Source organism: Poecilia mexicana, unplaced genomic scaffold (assembly GCF_051168715.1).
Source record: "Poecilia mexicana isolate PSO_F unplaced genomic scaffold, ASM5116871v1 scaffold_19, whole genome shotgun sequence".
NCBI classification, from domain to species: Eukaryota; Metazoa; Chordata; class Actinopteri; order Cyprinodontiformes; family Poeciliidae; genus Poecilia; species Poecilia mexicana.
Genome location: NW_028263388.1, coordinates 25,191,216 through 25,209,954, shown reverse-complemented (window position 1 = coordinate 25,209,954; position 18,739 = coordinate 25,191,216). Strand labels below are relative to the sequence as shown.

Below are 18,739 nucleotides of genomic sequence, written 5' to 3'. Positions count from 1 at the left end.
CTGCACCGAGGTGTACTCATAGACATAATATAAGAGTAGACCCCGCATTGGCTGCTCCGGCGCAGGAAATACGGCGGCCATCTTGGAGCGGTCGAACCCCCCTACTTTGCTCAACTAAAACAGCAGAAGATGCCTCAGCACTGAGGGATATTGTTGTTCGGATCTATGGACTATTAATGTGAGGGCTTGACAGACAACATTTCACAAGTAAGATGGACATAGTATTGTGTGTATATTGTCATTAGAATATTACTTTACTGTATTTATGTCCACCGGTGAGATACGAGCTAATATTAGCTACAGTGCTTGGTGTTATACCGGGTTCAGCCCCGCTATGAAGGAATGCTAACTGAGATTGTGTAAATCTAAAAAATAATTATGCTCTAATATTGGCTTAGATTATCTGACACAAGAGCCTATATTAGAAATGTGACAACGTATATTATAAAACTTATATTACTTGTTATAACATTCTTCAGCAAAGTTTACACAGGTGGTAAAGACTATTATTTATGTGTAATTCTTTCACTCTGTCAAAAGTAAGATACATCCCAAATCTTCCGTTTTTGTTTTGAAGGTTTCATATAGACACGATGTGAGGAAGAAGAGGGAAATATCTTTAAAGAGAGACGGATTCACTGCAGCACAGATGAATCTCGCATCGGATTTTGGACTCAATCTCAGCTCCTGAATTACTCTGAAGCTGGAAATCCTGGGCTGGAAAACAGCCGACAGATAATTTATATTAGGCTATACATGTTTAATATATATGTTTAATATGTATTAGGCTATACATGTTTAATATATCTATATATATCTATATATATATTATATATAAAAAATTCCCCTCTCACCCTCCGTGGGTGGTCTCTTTCATCCTCTGAGCTCGGGTCCTCTACCAGAGGCCTGGGAGCTTGAGGTTCTCCTCCAGTATCTTGGCTGTGCCTAGAACTGCACATTTCTGGACTGAGATGTCTGATGTTGTTCCTGGGATCTGTTTGAGCCACTGCTCCAATTTGGGGGTGACTGCCCCGAGGGCCCCGATGACCACAGGCACCACTGTGGTCTTCACCTTCCAGGCCTTTTCCAGTTCCTCTCTGAGGCCCTGGTATTTCTCCAGTTTGTCATGCTCCTTCTTCCTGATGTTGTGGTCACTTGGTATTGCTACATCCACCACAACGGCTTTCCTCTGTTCTTTGTCCACCACCACAATGTCCGGTTGGTTCGCCATTACCATCTTGTCTGTCTGGATCTGGAAGTCCCACAGGATCTTAGCTCGGTCATTCTCCACCACCTTTGGGGGTGTCCCCCATTTTGACCTCGGGGCTTCCAGTCCATATTCTGCACAGATGTTCCTGTACACTATGCCCGCCACTTGGTTATGTCGTTCCATGTACGCTTTCCCTGCCAGCATCTTGCACCCTGCTGTTATGTGCTGGACTGTCTCAGAGGCCTCCTTGCACAACCTACACCTTGGGTCTTGTCTGGTGTGGTAGATCTGAGCTTCTATTGCTCTGGTGTTTAGGGCCTGTTCCTGGGCGGCCAGGATGAGGGCCTCCGTGCTGTCCTTGAGTCCAGCTTTCTCCAGCCATTGGTAGGATTTCCTGATATCAGCCACTTCAGTTATTTGTCGGTGGTACATCCCATGTAGGGGCTTGTCCTCCCATGATGGTTCCTCCAGCACCTTGTCCTCTGTTCCCCATTGCCTGAGACATTCGTTGAGCACATCGTCCGTTGAGGCTTTGTCCTTGATGTATTTATGGATCTTGGATGTCTCATCCTGGACAGTGGCTCTCACACTCACTAGTCCTCTGCCTCCTTCCTTACGGCTCGTGTACAGTCTCAGGGTGCTGGATTTGGGGTGGAACCCTCCATGCATGGATAGTAGCTTCCGAGTCTTAACATCCGTAGCCTTCATATATATATATATATATATATATATATATATATATATATATATATATATATATATATATATATATATATATATATATATATATATATATTCCTAAATAATTTATTAAATTAATTATGAACATCTGTGTGCTTTGTAAAATGCTCATTATACATCAATATCAGAATATTCTATTCATATTCTATGGTTTTCCCCACTAAGCATATTTAAAAATGCTGAACTATGTATCAATACAATTAAATAATACTTAAAAATACAATTGTTTATAAATGTAGCTTTGATAGATGTTTGAATAAGGTTTCCAATAGCAAAAAAGCGTGTTATGATCGATTAAATGCGCTGATACGTCATTGTGCCTGCTAAACACATAACGCTGAGTGGAGTGGTGGACCGCTCCAAGATGGCCGCCTTAAATCTCGTCAGCGACAATAGATTAGAGCGGTGCATGAGGCGTCTATTATATTATGTCTATGGGTGTACTTGTTTCTGTTTGCTGCAGCGAGATCCTTGTCAGAGAAACCTTGACGTGAAATCTCGCGAGATTTTAAACTATGGCGCTGAGGAGTTGAGTGACGCCTCTTTCGGGGATTGGCCCGTTTGTTCCAGTTTAAACTTTGACCGCGCAGCTTTTAATAACAGGCTGGCTATTGCTAACAACAAAGAACGGATCGTAACATTTTTTTCAGGTTTATTTTTCTTTTGGTATTTCTTATTATTGATTTTATGAGCTGTTTGAAGCATCTGGTAATCTCTGAGATGTTTTTCTGGCCTTCTGTTTACGGATAATTTAAAACCTGAACAGAACTCAGCTGAAATTTAGTCAAATTTTAAATGTCTACAGTTGACCTCTTAGCTGATACAGCTCTGGATCTGCATCAGATGATTTAAATCTTCAGCGATCGGGTGTTACACTACGGTGTGTTTCGTTTCTAGATTTTGTTTTCCGAGTGTTTATGTGAACGGAATTCCCCCCTCTCAGGAGCGAGGAGTGATTATTCGCAAAGATGATGGAGTCATGTTTTACTGGGATACCGAAGAGAGTCGGACCAGTTGAGGTGGAGGACATCAAAAGAAACCTGCTGGGTGAATTGGAGGCTGTGGAACCACAGGTAGGTCCACCAGGCTTTCTGTGGTGATGAAGAGGACGCTAACGATGATGATGAAGATAGATGAAAATCAAATTTCTCCTGGTTGGAAACGTTCATTCATAGACGGAGAACCTGCATGTGTACCTTAGAGTTCGGCCCTTTACTGCAACTGAAAGCGACAGCGGAGAGTCCCAGGTAACCACACAAAACCACTGTCTGGTTTAGCACCACCAGGCTTATTTAAAAGTGATGAATTGATTTTAAACTACTTTCTCAAGATCACAAATTTTATAATAAGTGAAATAATTTGCTGATGAGCTGGAAGCAGCATTTTACTGTCCCATCCAGCTCTGATTATAAAAGAGTCGGTGTTTTTGCCTAGTGATAACCTGGGTTCTGTGCCCAAGCTTGACTTCAGCAGCTGTGTTTTCTGCTCTAGGACTGTGTGACCATTGAGGGTTCCAACTCTGTGGTCCTCAGAGCTCCCAGGTTCTGTCAGCCGAATCGGCAGGGCGACAAGTCTCTCCCTCAGACTGCTCAGCGGTTCACCTTCACACAGGTACCAGTGATGTTCCTGTGCAGTGGGGTCAGGAGGTGTTTTGTGTTCTTAATGTTGTCTTGTTTAGGTGTTTGGCCCCGAAGCCAGTCAGAGGACTGTGTTTGAAGGTTCAGTTCGTGGTTTGGTCCAGGATGCTCTGCAGGGAGGAAACTGTCTGGTGTTCACTTATGGAGTCACCAATGCTGGAAAAACCTTCACCTTCCTTGGTGAGCAATAGATTAAGCTGGCTAGATTTTCCAACCTACGTGAGACAATTTATCTGTGCCAATTTCCTTAATTTAGGGAGATCAGTGATAGGCCGATTTTTACATATTATCAGTGGATAAATGTGTAAGAATCAACCACTGCCCTCTTTTACTCTTGGTGAGAAAGGTTTGACTTACAGACCAGCCCTCCAAGTTATCTCTGCATGTTTACAATTAACAATAGTGACCCCACTGTTGCCAACTCAACAACTTTCTTGGTATATTGAGCAACATTTCAGACAAAAAATAAAATTGGTATCGACCAAAATCGGAATCAGCAGATTAAGCTCTTTAAAAGATTGGTAACTGGCCAGAAAACTGCAATCAGTGCACTCCTATTCTCACCCTCTGACCACGTGTCTGTCTCTTAGGGCCAGACCACAACTCCGGGCTGCTTCCCAGGTCTCTAGCAGTCATCTTTAACAGCATAAAGGGACATCTGTACAGCCGCAGTGATCTGAAGCCTCAGCGGTGCAGAGACTTCAGCAGACTTACCCCCGATCAGCAGGCAGCAGAGATTAGCAACAAGAAGAACCTTCTGAGGCTGCTGAAAGAGGTTAGACATGAGTTCTGTCATCATGAGTCAGACTAAGCAGGAGGTTTGCTTAAGATGTGCTCATCTCTTTTTATCTACAGAGCGACAAGAGTCTGACGACTGGGAAATCAGCTTCACTTGAAGGTCAGTGTTTGAAACATATTTTGGATTATTCCACGAGATCCAAAATGCCATGAAACAGCTACAGTAGCCAAAGAGACTGCACTTTTTAAATGTATCCATTCCCTCATCTTGTGGAAGTGAAGTCACATCTGTTTCAGAGCCAGCAAAGTGTAACCTGTTTGTGTTTTTGTGTCCAGGCTCCTCCGTCAGCAGCGATGGTAGCATGAGCAGCGTTGCTGAGGCAGACAACTTCTGTCTGGACATTCCATCAACTGTTCGCTTCTCTGTTTGGGTATCATTCTGTGAAATCTACAATGAGAACATCCATGATCTACTGGAACAGGTAACAAACTGGTGTTAATCTCATAGGTCACTGTAAAGTACATGGAGAAGCTGAGAAAGAAGAAGTTGAGAAAATGACTAAGCTCTTCCAAATGAAAACAACAAATTCAGCATCTGATTAAAGTCATGTTCAGGCTTTCAGTGTGATTAGATTGCTGCTCTGCCTTCCAGTTTTCTTCCTAACTTTTGCTTTTGCATCTGTTGATTATCTCTGTGTGAAATGTAATCTCAAGAGATGGCTTGGATGCAATATTTAAATAGATATTATGTTTCTAATGTGATATATTTATGTCACATTTGATATAATATTCTACTTTGTGGGGGAAATTTTCTGCTATAATTAAAGAGCACACATGTTCATCTGAAAGCGGGATTTCATGGTTTTTGCTTGACAGGTGCAATGATGTATCAGCGCATTTAATCGATCATAACTCGCTAAATACTAAACAGATTTTCAAGATTTCTTTGCTGTAAACCTTATTCAAACAGCTATCATAGCTACATTTGCAATTACGGTAAATTTATTTTTTTAAGTATTTTTGAATTGGATTAATACGTGGTTCAGCATATTTAACTATTAGTGGAGAAAACAGAAAAGATTCAGAATAGAATGTTTTGATATTGATGTATGATGAGCATTTTACAAAGCACACAACCAGTCATATTTTTTAAATATTTAGTAATATCAATACATATTTATATAAATATAAAAAATATCAAAGGTTTGCATTTTCATGCCTGCTCAAGGGGGGTATCATGGGGCCAAAGTTCAGCTATTCGCCATGAAACACAAAACTGTTATAACTCTTACACAAAAACTTACAGAGGCACCAAACTTTCAATGACTGATCATCGGGTGCCCTACAATACCCAATGGTGAAATTATATCACTTAGGCCACGCCCCCTGAGAACAGGAAGTAACATGTTTTACTCTGAACGGTCCCTTTCTGACCCCTTTGACCTAATCAAGATGAAACTGTGTCCACAGACAGAAAACATGTTGGTGTAATGTGGATTCCAACCCCGTTTGTTTTTGATTCAGTAGGTGTACTGTGTTACAGTGACCTGTAACACTGTGTCCATACGTTTGGCTCTAGATTCCATAATTTTGAGCCGAGCTGCACCAAACTTGACATGAGTGATCCTGGTTGGATACCTTACGATCCTATGTGGTCATAGTCTGACGTCATCTAAGCCCTGCCCGCTCAGAACAGGAAGTCCCTTTTTTTTCCTTGGAAAGCTCCATCTCTGGCTCTCTCGATCTAATCAAGATGATTCTGTGTTGGACGACAGATAACAAGTTGGTCTCACTTTCTTTAAAGTGCCAAGAGTTTTCAACGGAGGGCGTGACAATGGCGGCGTAGCGAAGTGACCTGTAACGCTGTCGCCATACGTTTGCCTCTAAATTCTATATTTTCAAGCCGACCTGCACCAAACTCACTAGGATGCATCTTTATCCATCCCTGAACAGGAATCTATAACAGTTGTTGATGGGCCTAATTTCTCTACAGCGCCCCCTAGAATACTTTAAATGATCAGCCCCAAGCCATGCTTTAACCTAGAATTATGAAACTTGGTACACATGTGTACCATGTCATGACCTCCAAAAAAGTCTTTTGGAACCATGGTGCAACCCCAACAGAAAGTCGGCCATTTTGGATTAAAACCGCCATTTCTTGTTTTTTATAGACGTCGCATCTGATCGAACTTTTGAGATACAGACTTCTAACTCAGTCAGCAAAGTATTGAGATATTGAAGGTCAAAAGTTATCACAGGATTTTTTGTATATCAAAGCATGTGGGTGTGGCTAAGTGCCAAACTTTGACTATTCGCCATGAAACATCAAGATGCGATAACTTCCACATAGAAGGTCACAGCTGCATAACACTTCCTATGTCTGACTACAGACCACTCCTCATCACATTCACATGGTCAATTGATGACATCACCTTAGCCCTGCCCACTTCCGACAGGAAGGCACCTGTTTTTTCTAGTGTATGTCTTACTTTTACTGTAGTATTCATATGGAATTAATCCTTTGCCAACTGACATAAAATGACCTGATGATGAACTCTGTCAATGCCTACTGACCCGTGGGGGCGTGGCCAAATGGCAGTCCCTCGCAATATGCATACGATTGGCTCTAAATCACACATGCACCTTCCGATTGGCACCAAACTGGATACGTATGACCTTTGTTCACCGCTAAAGAGCCCAACAGGTTTGAATTGTAATTTCACTCCACTGCGCCCCCTAGGTCATTCCATCAGCTATATCTCCTTGCTACATTGGCCAATCTGCACCAGATTTTTGGTGTCGATTTTTGAACTCACCAGTGCGTATGGCCTGGCGGACGCGTGCTTCAACTGCACGAGAGCATCCGCGGTGGCAGGGGGGCCGCGGTGCTGGAACCCCCTCGGTGGCTATAGGCCGGAGCGGCGCTTGGCTGCGAGGGCCGCTCGAGGCTGCTTGCGGCTTTAATTTTAATTGTGTTCTTTGATTAGTTGTTTTTAAGACTAGTTGTGGATTTAAATAGCGTTTCACTGGTGATGTTTTTCCGTAGCATATAATTACCCAGTAATATTTTTACTTTTCCTGTCTGCTTAGCATCGTTAATACAAAAACACGGTGGACCACCAATAGACCGCCTCTGCACCCCGACCACCGAGCTTAGCAAGTTTTCTGGGGAAAACCCTGAATCCTGTTTTCAAACAGAAAATGTGTGCTCTTGGATTATGGCAGAAAAATTCCCCCATACTATTTGGCCAGATTGACCGATTTGAACTGCTCTTAATGTCCACATGTGGAAAATGAGTTCTAATTGATACCATCATTGCAATTTTCAAGAGTATAATTGGAATTGAATATCTTCTAGAGTTTGTGTGACTGTAAAGGAATAAATTTCTGTTTGGGGTTTATGAGTTGGTTTAAATGCTTCACATTTTTTCATGCTGTTTTAATATGTGTGGAGACCAGACTGAGGCAATTTGAACTCCAGATGGTGATGTCCTTCCAAAGTTTGGCTTAGGATCTGGATACAATTGGGGGAAAAAAGCATTTTATATTCTTAATGTTTAAAAGATAAAAAATAATGCTTACAAATTAAACATGTGCATTTACTGTCAATTATGTTTGTTATTGTACTCTAATTTAATTGTAATTCCTGTCTGCTCAACCGGTTTGGGTCACCAGTCTCCTCCACTCTTCTTTTGTAATTAGAACATAATTGATTAGGCCTGTCGCCATAAACGATAAATCAATTAATCGCATGATAAATTAAACCTATCGACCTCATTTTAATTATCGGTTTTATCGTCTCTTCCTACCTTTTTTTTTCTTTCTCTTGATGACACTGAATGAAAAAAGGCTCAACTCCGGTGTTCTCCACTGACCTTCCCTTCCTATTTCCTTTGTGTAATGTGCAGTGCACACGACAGGAGTTGTCGGCCCATTTTCAAAACCTGAGAGACCACAGATGAGCTGACAGAAATCCTAGATATAAGGGTTCGATCGGGTTCGATCGTGCTGTATGGTGTCCAGCCACACAGCCATTATTTTGGACTTGTACACTGCAAAAAGTCCCCTTTCAAAAACAAGAAAAAAAAGTACAAAAATAGGGTCTAATTTTCTTAAAATAAGAAAAATTATCTGCCAACAGAACAAGAAAATTTATCTTGTCAAGATTTTCTAAAACAAGAAAAAATATCTAACCAAGATAAACCTACAAATATCTTAAAATTAGTGTATTTGTACTTAAAACAAGTCAATTTTACTAATACAAATGGAGTATATGAGATTTATTTTCTTAATACACAGAACATTTTTCATAAAATAAGAAAATTTTACTAATACAAATAGAATATATGAGATTTATTTATCTTAAAATTAGTGTATTTGTACTTAAAACAAGCCAATTTTACTTAAACAAGTAAGATATATTATCTTATTTTAAGAAAAATAATCTCAAGTAAAGAAAATATTACTTGACATTGAATTTCTTAAAATCAGCATATATATGCTTAAAACTATAGCTATAGCCCAAGATAATCGCTATAAGTCGAGTTAACTAATTTTAATATCAGGCATTAATCAATGCTTTACTAGAATCTACCTGTGATGCATGTGGCTAGAGTCAGCGTAAAGTCCTTACTGAATGAAAATCATTATAACCTATTTATGTCACATTGTCATTTCTATATTCTTTGCACGAAATGTTAAATAAACATTAATGTTGTTTCCACATATCATCTCCAATGCTGGATTTTGGGTTGTGCTGTGTCAGCTGTTTGGGATTCCCCTCCATAATTTCCCCTCAGAAAGCACGGAGGAGAATCTGTGCTTTCTGATTGGCTACCTGTCACATTCAGAGTTAAGCTCCCAGTCGGGGAAAACCCCTGATTTAGATTGGAGCGGCCAAGACAATCTAAATCACACTGCAGGATGATCAGTTACGAAATCACCAGCGACAATCTTAGAACGGCCAACTATCTAAGATTATCTTAAGGGGAAAATAGGGGCAAAAAATCTTGTAGTGTGAATTAGGTAGTCGGATGTGCCCATCTTCTCTATTTAAATCTAGTGATTACTGAAGGGCAATATAGTATACAGACTTCATAATCTGCACTCTTTTGGTTGAATGCAGTATTTATTTCCACTTTGGCTTTATGTTGTTTAGTTTTTATTTAAGTACGTTTTTTGTTAATGGAGACTGAGAATCCATTTTATTTTTGTTTTTGGTTGTTTTGTTTTAGTTTATCAGTTCCATTGTTAGGTGTTCTTTTGAAAATAAAGTGTATCTATCTATGGCAGGAAATAGCGTATATTATTAGTCATTTCCATTAAATCAGTGTCAAAAGGTCTTTAAACAATATTATTGTTTATCGCAATAACTTTTTAGACAATTAATCGCTCAACAAAATTTGTTATGGTGACAGGCCTATAATTGATGATGTCATTGTGTGTGGCGTTCAGGTTCCCAGCGGACAACACAAGAGGACGGTGCTGCGTCTGTCCCAGGATGTTAAAGGGAACTCCTTCATAAAAGGTATTAATGATAAACCTGGAATCTGATGATTCAGCTGATGATGTTTTCATTCTATAATTTATCAACACAGATGGATTAATCTGATGGACTATTTAACTAGTGAATACATGCTTTGGGACCTTAGTCATGTTCAGTTTAAATGTTTAATAAAAATCCTGAAAGGGGAGAAGAATCCTTATAATCCCCTCAGCATTGTGAATAGTTTGACTGCAGGAGTTCTGAGCTGGAAATTGGTTGCAGGCAAACATGCTGACTTTCTGGGGAGCTTCAAACCTCACAACTCTGGTTAAATCTTCCAGGTTTTCTCTTTACTCCTGCTTTCAGTCAGGTATAAAGATTATCAATAAAAGCTTGTGCGTAACCTCCCACACCCCTGCACAGTATCCTTTTGTTTTTGAAGCTGTGGTTTGGTCAATGTTCCTAGCACTGACCGCTGCTTTCTGTGCAGACCTGCGTTGGATCCAGGTGAACAGCTCAGAGGAGGCATACAAAGTAATGAAGATCGGGAAGAGGAACCAGAGTCTATCTTCTACCAGACTGAACCATCTGTCTAGCAGAAGGTCAACGTGACTCCAGTGTTTACTGCAGCATACATAGATGTGAACGCTGACCTGGATCGTTTATTGTTTCTGCAGCCACAGCATCTTCTCCATCAGGATCCTCCGGATTGATGATGTTGGAGTTCCCAGAGTCCTCGGCATCAGCGAGTGAGTTGTCCTCCCTTTGCTCCATTCCAGAGGTATTGTTACCGGTTTGACTCGTGCTCTGTGTTCAGGCTGGCTCTTTGTGACCTGGCTGGTTCGGAACGCTGTTCTCGCACCCACAACACTGGAGAGCGCCTAAAAGAAGCGGGAAACATCAACAGCTCCCTGCTGACCCTGGGGAAGTGCATCAACGCCATGAAGCTCAACCAGAACGCCAAGTACGATCCCAGTACTCGATGCTGTTCTGATGTCACTGCTCTGCAGCACAACAGCTTCAGTCCGATGTTTCCATGCAGGTTACAGCATCACGTTCCCTTCAGGGAGTCCAAACTCACCCACTTCCTACAGTTCTTCTTCTGTGTTTCTGGCCGCGTGTCCATGGTGGTCAACATAAACCAGAACTCCTCCTGTTTTGACGAGACGCTCAACGTCCTCAAGTTCTCCGCCATGGCTCAGAAGGTGCCACCCCCACTACTGCACACCCCCTTCATATAATACAAACAAGTTGCCGTCATCTGCAACTTGTCATATGACCTTATTCTTTATGATAATAATACTACTGCTACTAATAATAAAAATGCTAAGACATAGTATAACATTACCATGGTGTGGCACTAAGGTAATGTTTCAGGGAATGACTCTTCATCAGAATAATTAGTTTTATATATTTTTATATCTTTCTATGTGGTTTAGATTGTAGTTGTATTTTAGATTGACTATATCCTGTTGTTTTTGACATAACTTGAATTTCTTTATGTGGTGCTCCTTCAACCTCCACACATGTTTAAGACACATGTGCATTGTCTGAGCAGCACTTCTCCTCACTTGTCCAGGTGGTGACGGTTACCTCCCAGCCCGTTGCCCTGGACAACAGCGCCTGCCACAAGTCAGCAATGGAGCTGTCTCTCTTCATCAATGAAGCTGACCAGCGCAGAAACATGCTGAACCAGGGCAGGAGGAGCTCGCTCGTTGCCTGGGAGACGAGCCTGGAAGATGTCCCGGAGGCTGAAGACCATGAGGAGTGGGAGGAAGAGGAAGAGAGTGCGATGGAGGGAACAGTGCTCGAGACTGGAGGGGAGGAGGATGGGGACCAGACTATGGAGGAGGAAGTGGGGAAGGTGAGTTTCCTTCAGTTGCTGCTTGTTTAGGTTTGGGTAATGGTTGAGGTTTGGGCTGAATTTTATGGTTTGGCACAAAAGAATGGACTAAATATTGTTAGAAATACAAACTTGTGTTTGTGTGTTTCTGTCTGATCAGGAGGCGGCACTCCGTTTGGTTCTGGAGGCTCAAATCAGAGAAGAAGTCAGCTCTGAGTTCATGGAGCTGTTCAACAAGATGGAAAAAGATTACAGGTGAGGAGGCTACCTCTGATTGCCTGCTGCTGATGAGGTCCTGTTATAATGCAGCTCTTCTCTTTGGCAGCGAGCGTCTGGAGAAGGAGAGGGAGATCTTGGAGGAGCGCGCTGAGAAGAGGATGGAGATCCTAAAAAACCTTGTCAGTAAAACAGTCGACCTGACCACATCCAGCAATGATGGCTGCATGGTGAGAAAACTGACGCACTGCTTTGCATTCTGCAGAATTTCATTGGGTTGAGGTTTACGTTCAGCAGGTGAAGATTTTATCAGAACAAGCGACTGCAGAAGAAGAGCATATTTGAAGTTATGATTAGAAACACCCTCAGCCTCTGCAGGTTCAATCAGCTGGAGGTTAATCACACTAGCGTGTGTGTCAGGGGTGTTTAAATGTTGTGCTCTGATGAATTCCTCTTAGCTTATTTTTTAGAAACTGAAGAGTACTCAACATTCAGACCAATATTACTAGTTTACCTATTAGAAACTGTGGAGTATCCACTATTTAACCCAGAAAAGGATTATTTTATTTTAGATTATTTTCCTTTGGTTTATTTTATTTGTATTTGCTTTTAATTCCTGTAAAGCACTTTGTATTGCCTTGTTGCTGAAAATCTGCTATATAAATAAAATTACCTTTACCTTTAGAATTAATAGCCAAGATTCTCCAATCAGTATTTTACTGTCAGGCTGCCAATTTCCTTTGAGGACTCACCAACAGATTCAGATTTTTCTCCCTGAGGACTAAAGCACAACCAGTGTCCTTTTGTAGAAGCTTTGTTTATATTCAGTAAGAAACTCTGACCATGAAAGGAAAAACCTGTAGCAAGTTAAACGATAAGACTCGATTAAAAATCTCACAGGAAATAAAGAATCTCTGTGATCATCCTACTGATGGATCATAGCTTTTAACTTGTACCTGACAGGGTTTCTCCCAGAAATCTTTCTACGTGTGGATATACCATAACTTTCTCCAGCTGAACAGAAAACAAAACTAAAGTTCAGGGTTTCCCCAGAAAACTTGCCCCGCCTCGGTGTGGTCGGGGCACCGAGGCGGGGCGCCTGGATGTTAAGCTGACAGGAAATGTAAAATATTACTGGGTAATTATGTTATTGGAAGACATTGGAGACAATACTTAAACCTAGTGTTTTAGTCAAGACCATCTAACCCAAGACCAAGACAAGACCAAGAACAGAGTGTATCGATACCGAGACAAGACCAAGACCTTTTACTGTCCGAGACCAAGACCGAGGGAAGTCGAGACAGAGTCAAGACAAAGACCGCACTACATTACACAATAAAATGTGAAATATGATCAAAATTGGTTCTCAAATTGATCTGAAAGATTCACATTCTCATAAAAACACCAAGATATTAAATACTTAGAGCTGAAATAAATTTAACCAATATTATCAATTCAATCTCTTTGTTCTGCTTTGCTTCCATCTACAATCTTACTACAATCCGCGGAGGTCTCATGGTGTCCCTAAAAAGATAACCCCCTGGGCTGTTGCCCATATCGCTCATGTCTGAAACTACCTCTGTCTGCACCATTAAACATGCCAAGTAACGCAGTGCCCTGTAAACAATGCTCAACTATGAACACTGACCAAGGAGCAACAAGCAAGAACAAGGTGCACACCGTGACTGTTCTCACCCTCTCTCCCGCTGCATGAAGCCATGCAGCATACAGTGCTGTAATGTCTTCCTCGACGGGTGACAAAAACAATCTAAGAGCATTGAGCATTCTCTGCTTGCTTTTCCATTCTTATGTTTTATTTATTCGCTAATTAAAAAAATATCAGTGTACATAATTAAATAATAGCTACTGCGATGTACGCAGAGCATTACAGGAACAAAGAATGGCTCTCAGTGAGGCTCCAGTCCTATCTTAGTAAAGAGTTGTCCAGAGGATTCGAATCGTTCATGAATGTCATATCACTATATTGCAGACTTTGGTCACCGCATTGTCCCATACATACGACACGTCAGTCAACACCCCTCTGCACAATAATTCAGCGTAGTGAGTGACAACTTTTTTTTTCTTCACAAATGCAACATATGTATATCTGTACAGCGAGCTTTGCTAACATCATGTCCAAAGAGCTTATCTTTCTTTGAGCTTCTTTTCTAAGTGATGAAAAATGTTAGACATAGTCAAGGGCTTAAATCCCATCTCATTATTGGTGGGGACCATAAACAGGGAAATTTTTTAAGAGTAATTTTGGGGAGGTCGACAAAGTTACAGTCAAATGTAATGTAAAATGTGGTTTAATTTATTTTTTTATTGTGGTCAAGTTGCACCACCAATAATGACTAGTATGTAGCAATGCATATCAAATGTGTTTTTCTCAATAAACAACTTGTTGAGACCCATAGAAGTTAAACTAAGATTTAGGCCTGTCACAATAACAAATTTTGCTGAGCGATTAATTGTCTAAAAAATTATTGCGATAAACGATAATATTGTTTCAAGACCTTTTGAGACTGATTTAATGGAAATGGCTAATGCAATTTCCTGCCATATATAGATGCACTTTATTTTCAAAAGAACACATAACAATGGAACTGATAAACTAAATAAACAAAACAACCAAAACAAAAATAAATTGGATTCTCAGTTTCCATTAACAAAAAACATACTTGAATAAAAACTAAACAACATAAAGCCAAAGTGGAAATAAATACTACATTCAACCAAAAGAGTGCAGATTATGAAGTCTGTATACTATATTACCCTTCAGTAATCACTAGATTTAAATAGAGAAGATGGGCACATCCGACTACCTAATACAGTAGTTCATACTACACGATTTTTTTTGCCCCCATTTTCCCCTTACAACAATCTTAGATCGTTGGCCATCTAAGATTGTCGCTGGTGATTTCGTAACCGATCATCCTGCAGTGTGGTGTGTTTACGGTAGATCGTCGTGGCCGCTCCGATCTCAATCAGGGGTTTTCCCCGACTGGGAGCGTTGACGCTTAATGTGATAGGTAGCCAATGAGAGAGCGCGGATTCCCCTCCGTGCTTTCTGAGGGGAAATTATGAAGGGAATCCCAAACAGCTGACACGGCGCAACACGAAGTCCAGCGAACATTGGAGATGATATGTGGAAACAACATTAATATTTATTCAACATTTCGTACAAATAATATAGAAATGACAAGGAGAGGAGTTGGAGCCAAATTGCTACCGCAGTTGATAAACCCGGTAACTTTTCAGCTGTTCTTCGTTGACGTTACATAAATAGGTTACAATGATTTTCATTCAGTCAGGACTTTACACTGACTCTAGCCACATGCATCTTGTAGCCATTGTAGCCATTATTTTGTGCCCATGTGGCTGGACACCACACGGCACGACGAACCCGATCGAACCGTTATACCTAGGATTTCTGTCGGCTAATGTGTGGTCTCTTCGGTTTTGAAAATGGGCCGACAATCGGCCGACAACTCGTGTACTGTGCGCTGGACATTACACAAAGGAAATGAGGAAAGGAGGGTTTACTGGAGAGCACCGGAGTTGAGCCTTTTTTCATTCAGTGTCATCAACAGAAAGAAAAAAAGGCAGGAAGAGATGATAAAGCTGATAATTAAAATGAGGTCAATAGGTTTAATTTATCGTGCAATTAATTGATTTATCGTTTATCGTGACAGGCCTAGTTGTGGTCTTGAAATAAAATTTGGAGTCCTCAACGCCAAGACAAGACTGTGACCAAACGAGACCGAGATCATCAAAGTCTGCATTCACACTGCAGCCTGATGTGACCCAATTCCGATTTTTTTATTTTTTTTTTATTTTTTTGATGTAATGCGACCTGCATCCGATTTTTTCATGATAGTCTGAACAGCACAGGTCGGATTCTTTTCGAATGCGACCCATATTTGATATGTATCTGACTCAAGTGCGACCTAATGTCCAGATCTCATTCATCCAAAATGAACGTCACTGATACTCAACAAATCTCACTATTCTGCATCCTGATACATGCAAGCAGGAAGAAAAACAACTATGACAGACTATATGAGGATTAAGTGGTTAATATGCTGCTCCGGTCGGACAACAACTTCAAATGTGTAAGCTATGCTCCACTGTTGGCCTCCATGTTTACTTCTGCAAACACTAAGCACTTCTTTTTATGGCGGTTGGCAGAACACTGACGCTATTGCGCCCTCTAATGCGCATGCGGGACACTTTCAAGTCGTTGCCCGTTCACATACACATGTGCAGAACATATGTTCACACGCATGTTCAATGTATGTGTTCTGCATATGTGCAGAACAATAAGGTCGATATGTGCAGAACAACACTGTCAAACATATGTGAAACCCTGAAAAAAAAACACAAAATGTTCCAAAGTATTTTTGGTGTAGGTATCTTATTACACATGAAATAAAACAAAAATAGCTTTTCAGCAATATATGGAAGCTTGTTTTGAGTCGGTGGTTTCTTAATATTGATGAAAAAGTTCTAGTTCAACTGGTAGAACGTTCACCAGTTGAACTTTCTACCAGGTCGCATATGTTTGGCAGTGTGAACGGCACCGGCCAAAAAAAAAATCCTATTTTACAAAAAAAAAAAAAAAAAAATCAAAATTGGGTCACTTCAGGCTGCAGTGTGAACGCAGCCAAAAAGTGGTCTCGAGACCAAGACCGGTCTCAAGTACTGCAACACTACGCAGAGCATTACAGGGACAAAGAACGGCTCTCAGTGAGGCTCCAGTCCTATCTTCTTAGTAAAGAGCCGTCCAGAGGAATCGGATCGTTTGTGAATGTCTCATTACTATATTGCAGACTTTGGTCAGCGTTGTCCCATACATCCGACACATCAGTCAACACCTCCGCACAATAATTCAGCGTAGTCACTGACAGCTTTTTTTTTCCATCACAAATGCAACATATGTGTCTCTGTACAGCTAGCTTTGCTAACATCACATCCAGAGAGCTTATCTGTCTTTGAGCTTCTTTTCTAAGTGACGAAAAATGTTAGACATAGTCCAAAAGTCTGTGAAAGAGAAGTGCTGTTGAATTAGCTGTCACCATCGGATTACTGATTATTTATGTAATGCAATTCTATCACTAGCGACAGATGTCTGCCGCTCAGAGAATATCACTACACTGTCTTAGAGTGTTGCGTGCGAGTGAAAGGGGGAGGTGAGTTTAAAATCCTATTTACAGTTTTCCAGTCAACAGTGGAAGATAAAAAACATGCAAAAATTACAGGTTTTTTTTGTTTTTTGACTGTTGTAACCATTAAACAATCTCCCCTTCAGTTCATCCTTAGAAGTAAAGATACATTGTTGATATTACCATTATGAAATAACTTGTAATTAAGTATTTGCAAGACTCAATGTAATTTCCACAGGTGGCGTAGTGTTGTCAGCAGCTGCTGAAAGTAACTATAAAAGTTACTTTTTCAAGGAGTAATCAGTAATCTGATTAAAGTTATTTTTTCCAAAGTAACTATGCCATCACTGTTGATGAGTGCTATAATCAAAATAATATATATCAAATATGATGGTCAGTGCTTCATTTATTATGGTTCAAAATCAGTTCTAAACATGTAGGTCTTTGGTCTAGATAAGTCCCACTCAAACTGTGGTCCGCGGGCACCCCCTAGGGTCCGCGAGGTACTGCATGTAAACTACCGTTTATTTGCCGTGATGTGAGGTCAAAGTACCACGCTATAGTTAGCTTACCAAAGGATTGTGTTAAAAATAATCACGTTAATCTGGCTTAAAACGGGTTACTCAAAAGAAAAGGTACAGATACTGGTGAAAAGAAAACAACTCCAGGACTACACAGAGGAACCTGAGTCGTAGCTGCTGAATGTTGAGGTTCATAAGTAATTTCTCAACCTACATAAAAGAACCCCAGCAACGCATATTAGTTTTCAATCAAGCTTTTGCAAAAGAGCAGAGAAGACTCAGCAAACTGCTCCTCCAAGTCGTTCAATGGATGTTCTGAAATCTTTCAGTTAGAACTTGTCTTTATTGTCAGAGAAGAGAGAGATAAAAAGAAAAGGCAAGTTTTGTCTCTACCACAGGTCATCTAGTCCTTTCTCATGAGGGCGATTTCTCCCAAGGATGAGGAGAACAATCTGTTATTAGAGATAATCAAGCTGCAGATACATTCTGTGAGTGGATCAAAACTTTTCAACACAGCAGTCAAAAGTTTTAACACACACAGTAAAAAGCTAACACTTCTAAATGTAAATCAAAATAGTAATATAAGACTACTAAGATAAGAGTGATCAATGTAAAACTACTAATGTAAGAGTGATAACACAATAATTCTAACAGAGGTGTCCTTCACTAGCGAATGGATTCCTTTGAACGGGGAATCGCTCCAGTTAGTCAGAACTGTTCTTTGTTTTTATTACTTTGTTTGGTAATGAATGATGCTCTATTTTCAGGTCAACAGCTATTCTTACTTTTATTTAATAAAAAAATCTTAAATGACATTAAATAAACTAACAATTAAGTCTATTTTCTCAGTGTAAGGACTTTAGAACTGGGCCAGTCTTCCTGGTTTTAATGAGGAAGCCAGCAGCAGCATTCTGGATCAGCTGCAGCTTTCTGATTGATTTTTTTAATTTTTTTTTAGGCAGACCTCTGATCACTGTTGCAGTAATAAATGCAACAGACTAAAGATAAATGCATGGATGACTTTCTCTACATTTTGCTGGGATGTTATTCCTTTAATTCTGGAAATGTTCTTTAGGTGATAGAAGGCTGACTATGTAAGGTAGAGAGAGCGAGGTGGAGGCTGTGACCAGTGCGTGCTCAAGCATGATTGACAGCCCTTCTCTGATTGGTTGTTTCTGATTGA

At 40.5% G+C, this 18,739-nt stretch overlaps 1 protein-coding gene across 9 annotated transcripts in view; it reads left to right on the top strand.

Moving 5' to 3' along the window:
- The first annotated feature begins 2,487 nt into the window (after positions 1-2,487).
- Positions 2,488-18,739, top strand: part of LOC106909428 (uncharacterized) — a 34,975-nt gene continuing 18,723 nt past the window's right edge. For 5 of the 9 annotated variants that reach the window (XM_088016484.1, XM_088016481.1, XM_088016483.1 and 2 more), the window contains exons 1-15: positions 2,489-3,024; positions 3,127-3,198; positions 3,443-3,562; positions 3,630-3,768; positions 4,179-4,363; positions 4,444-4,486; positions 4,663-4,808; positions 9,781-9,853; positions 10,302-10,413; positions 10,489-10,560; positions 10,629-10,775; positions 10,854-11,016; positions 11,391-11,675; positions 11,815-11,909; positions 11,980-12,100. In XM_088016484.1, the coding sequence (XP_087872610.1) occupies positions 2,920-3,024; positions 3,127-3,198; positions 3,443-3,562; positions 3,630-3,768; positions 4,179-4,363; positions 4,444-4,486; positions 4,663-4,808; positions 9,781-9,853; positions 10,302-10,413; positions 10,489-10,560; positions 10,629-10,775; positions 10,854-11,016; positions 11,391-11,675; positions 11,815-11,909; positions 11,980-12,100 (1,878 nt within the window). In that variant the 5' untranslated portion in view covers positions 2,489-2,919. Of the gene's footprint in view, positions 3,025-3,126; positions 3,199-3,442; positions 3,563-3,629; positions 3,769-4,178; positions 4,364-4,443; positions 4,487-4,662; positions 4,809-9,780; positions 9,854-10,301; positions 10,414-10,488; positions 10,561-10,628; positions 10,776-10,853; positions 11,017-11,390; positions 11,676-11,814; positions 11,910-11,979; positions 12,101-18,739 lie in introns of all 9 variants that reach the window. The other 4 variants (XM_088016487.1, XM_088016486.1, XM_088016485.1 and 1 more) reach the window with 2 other exon arrangements.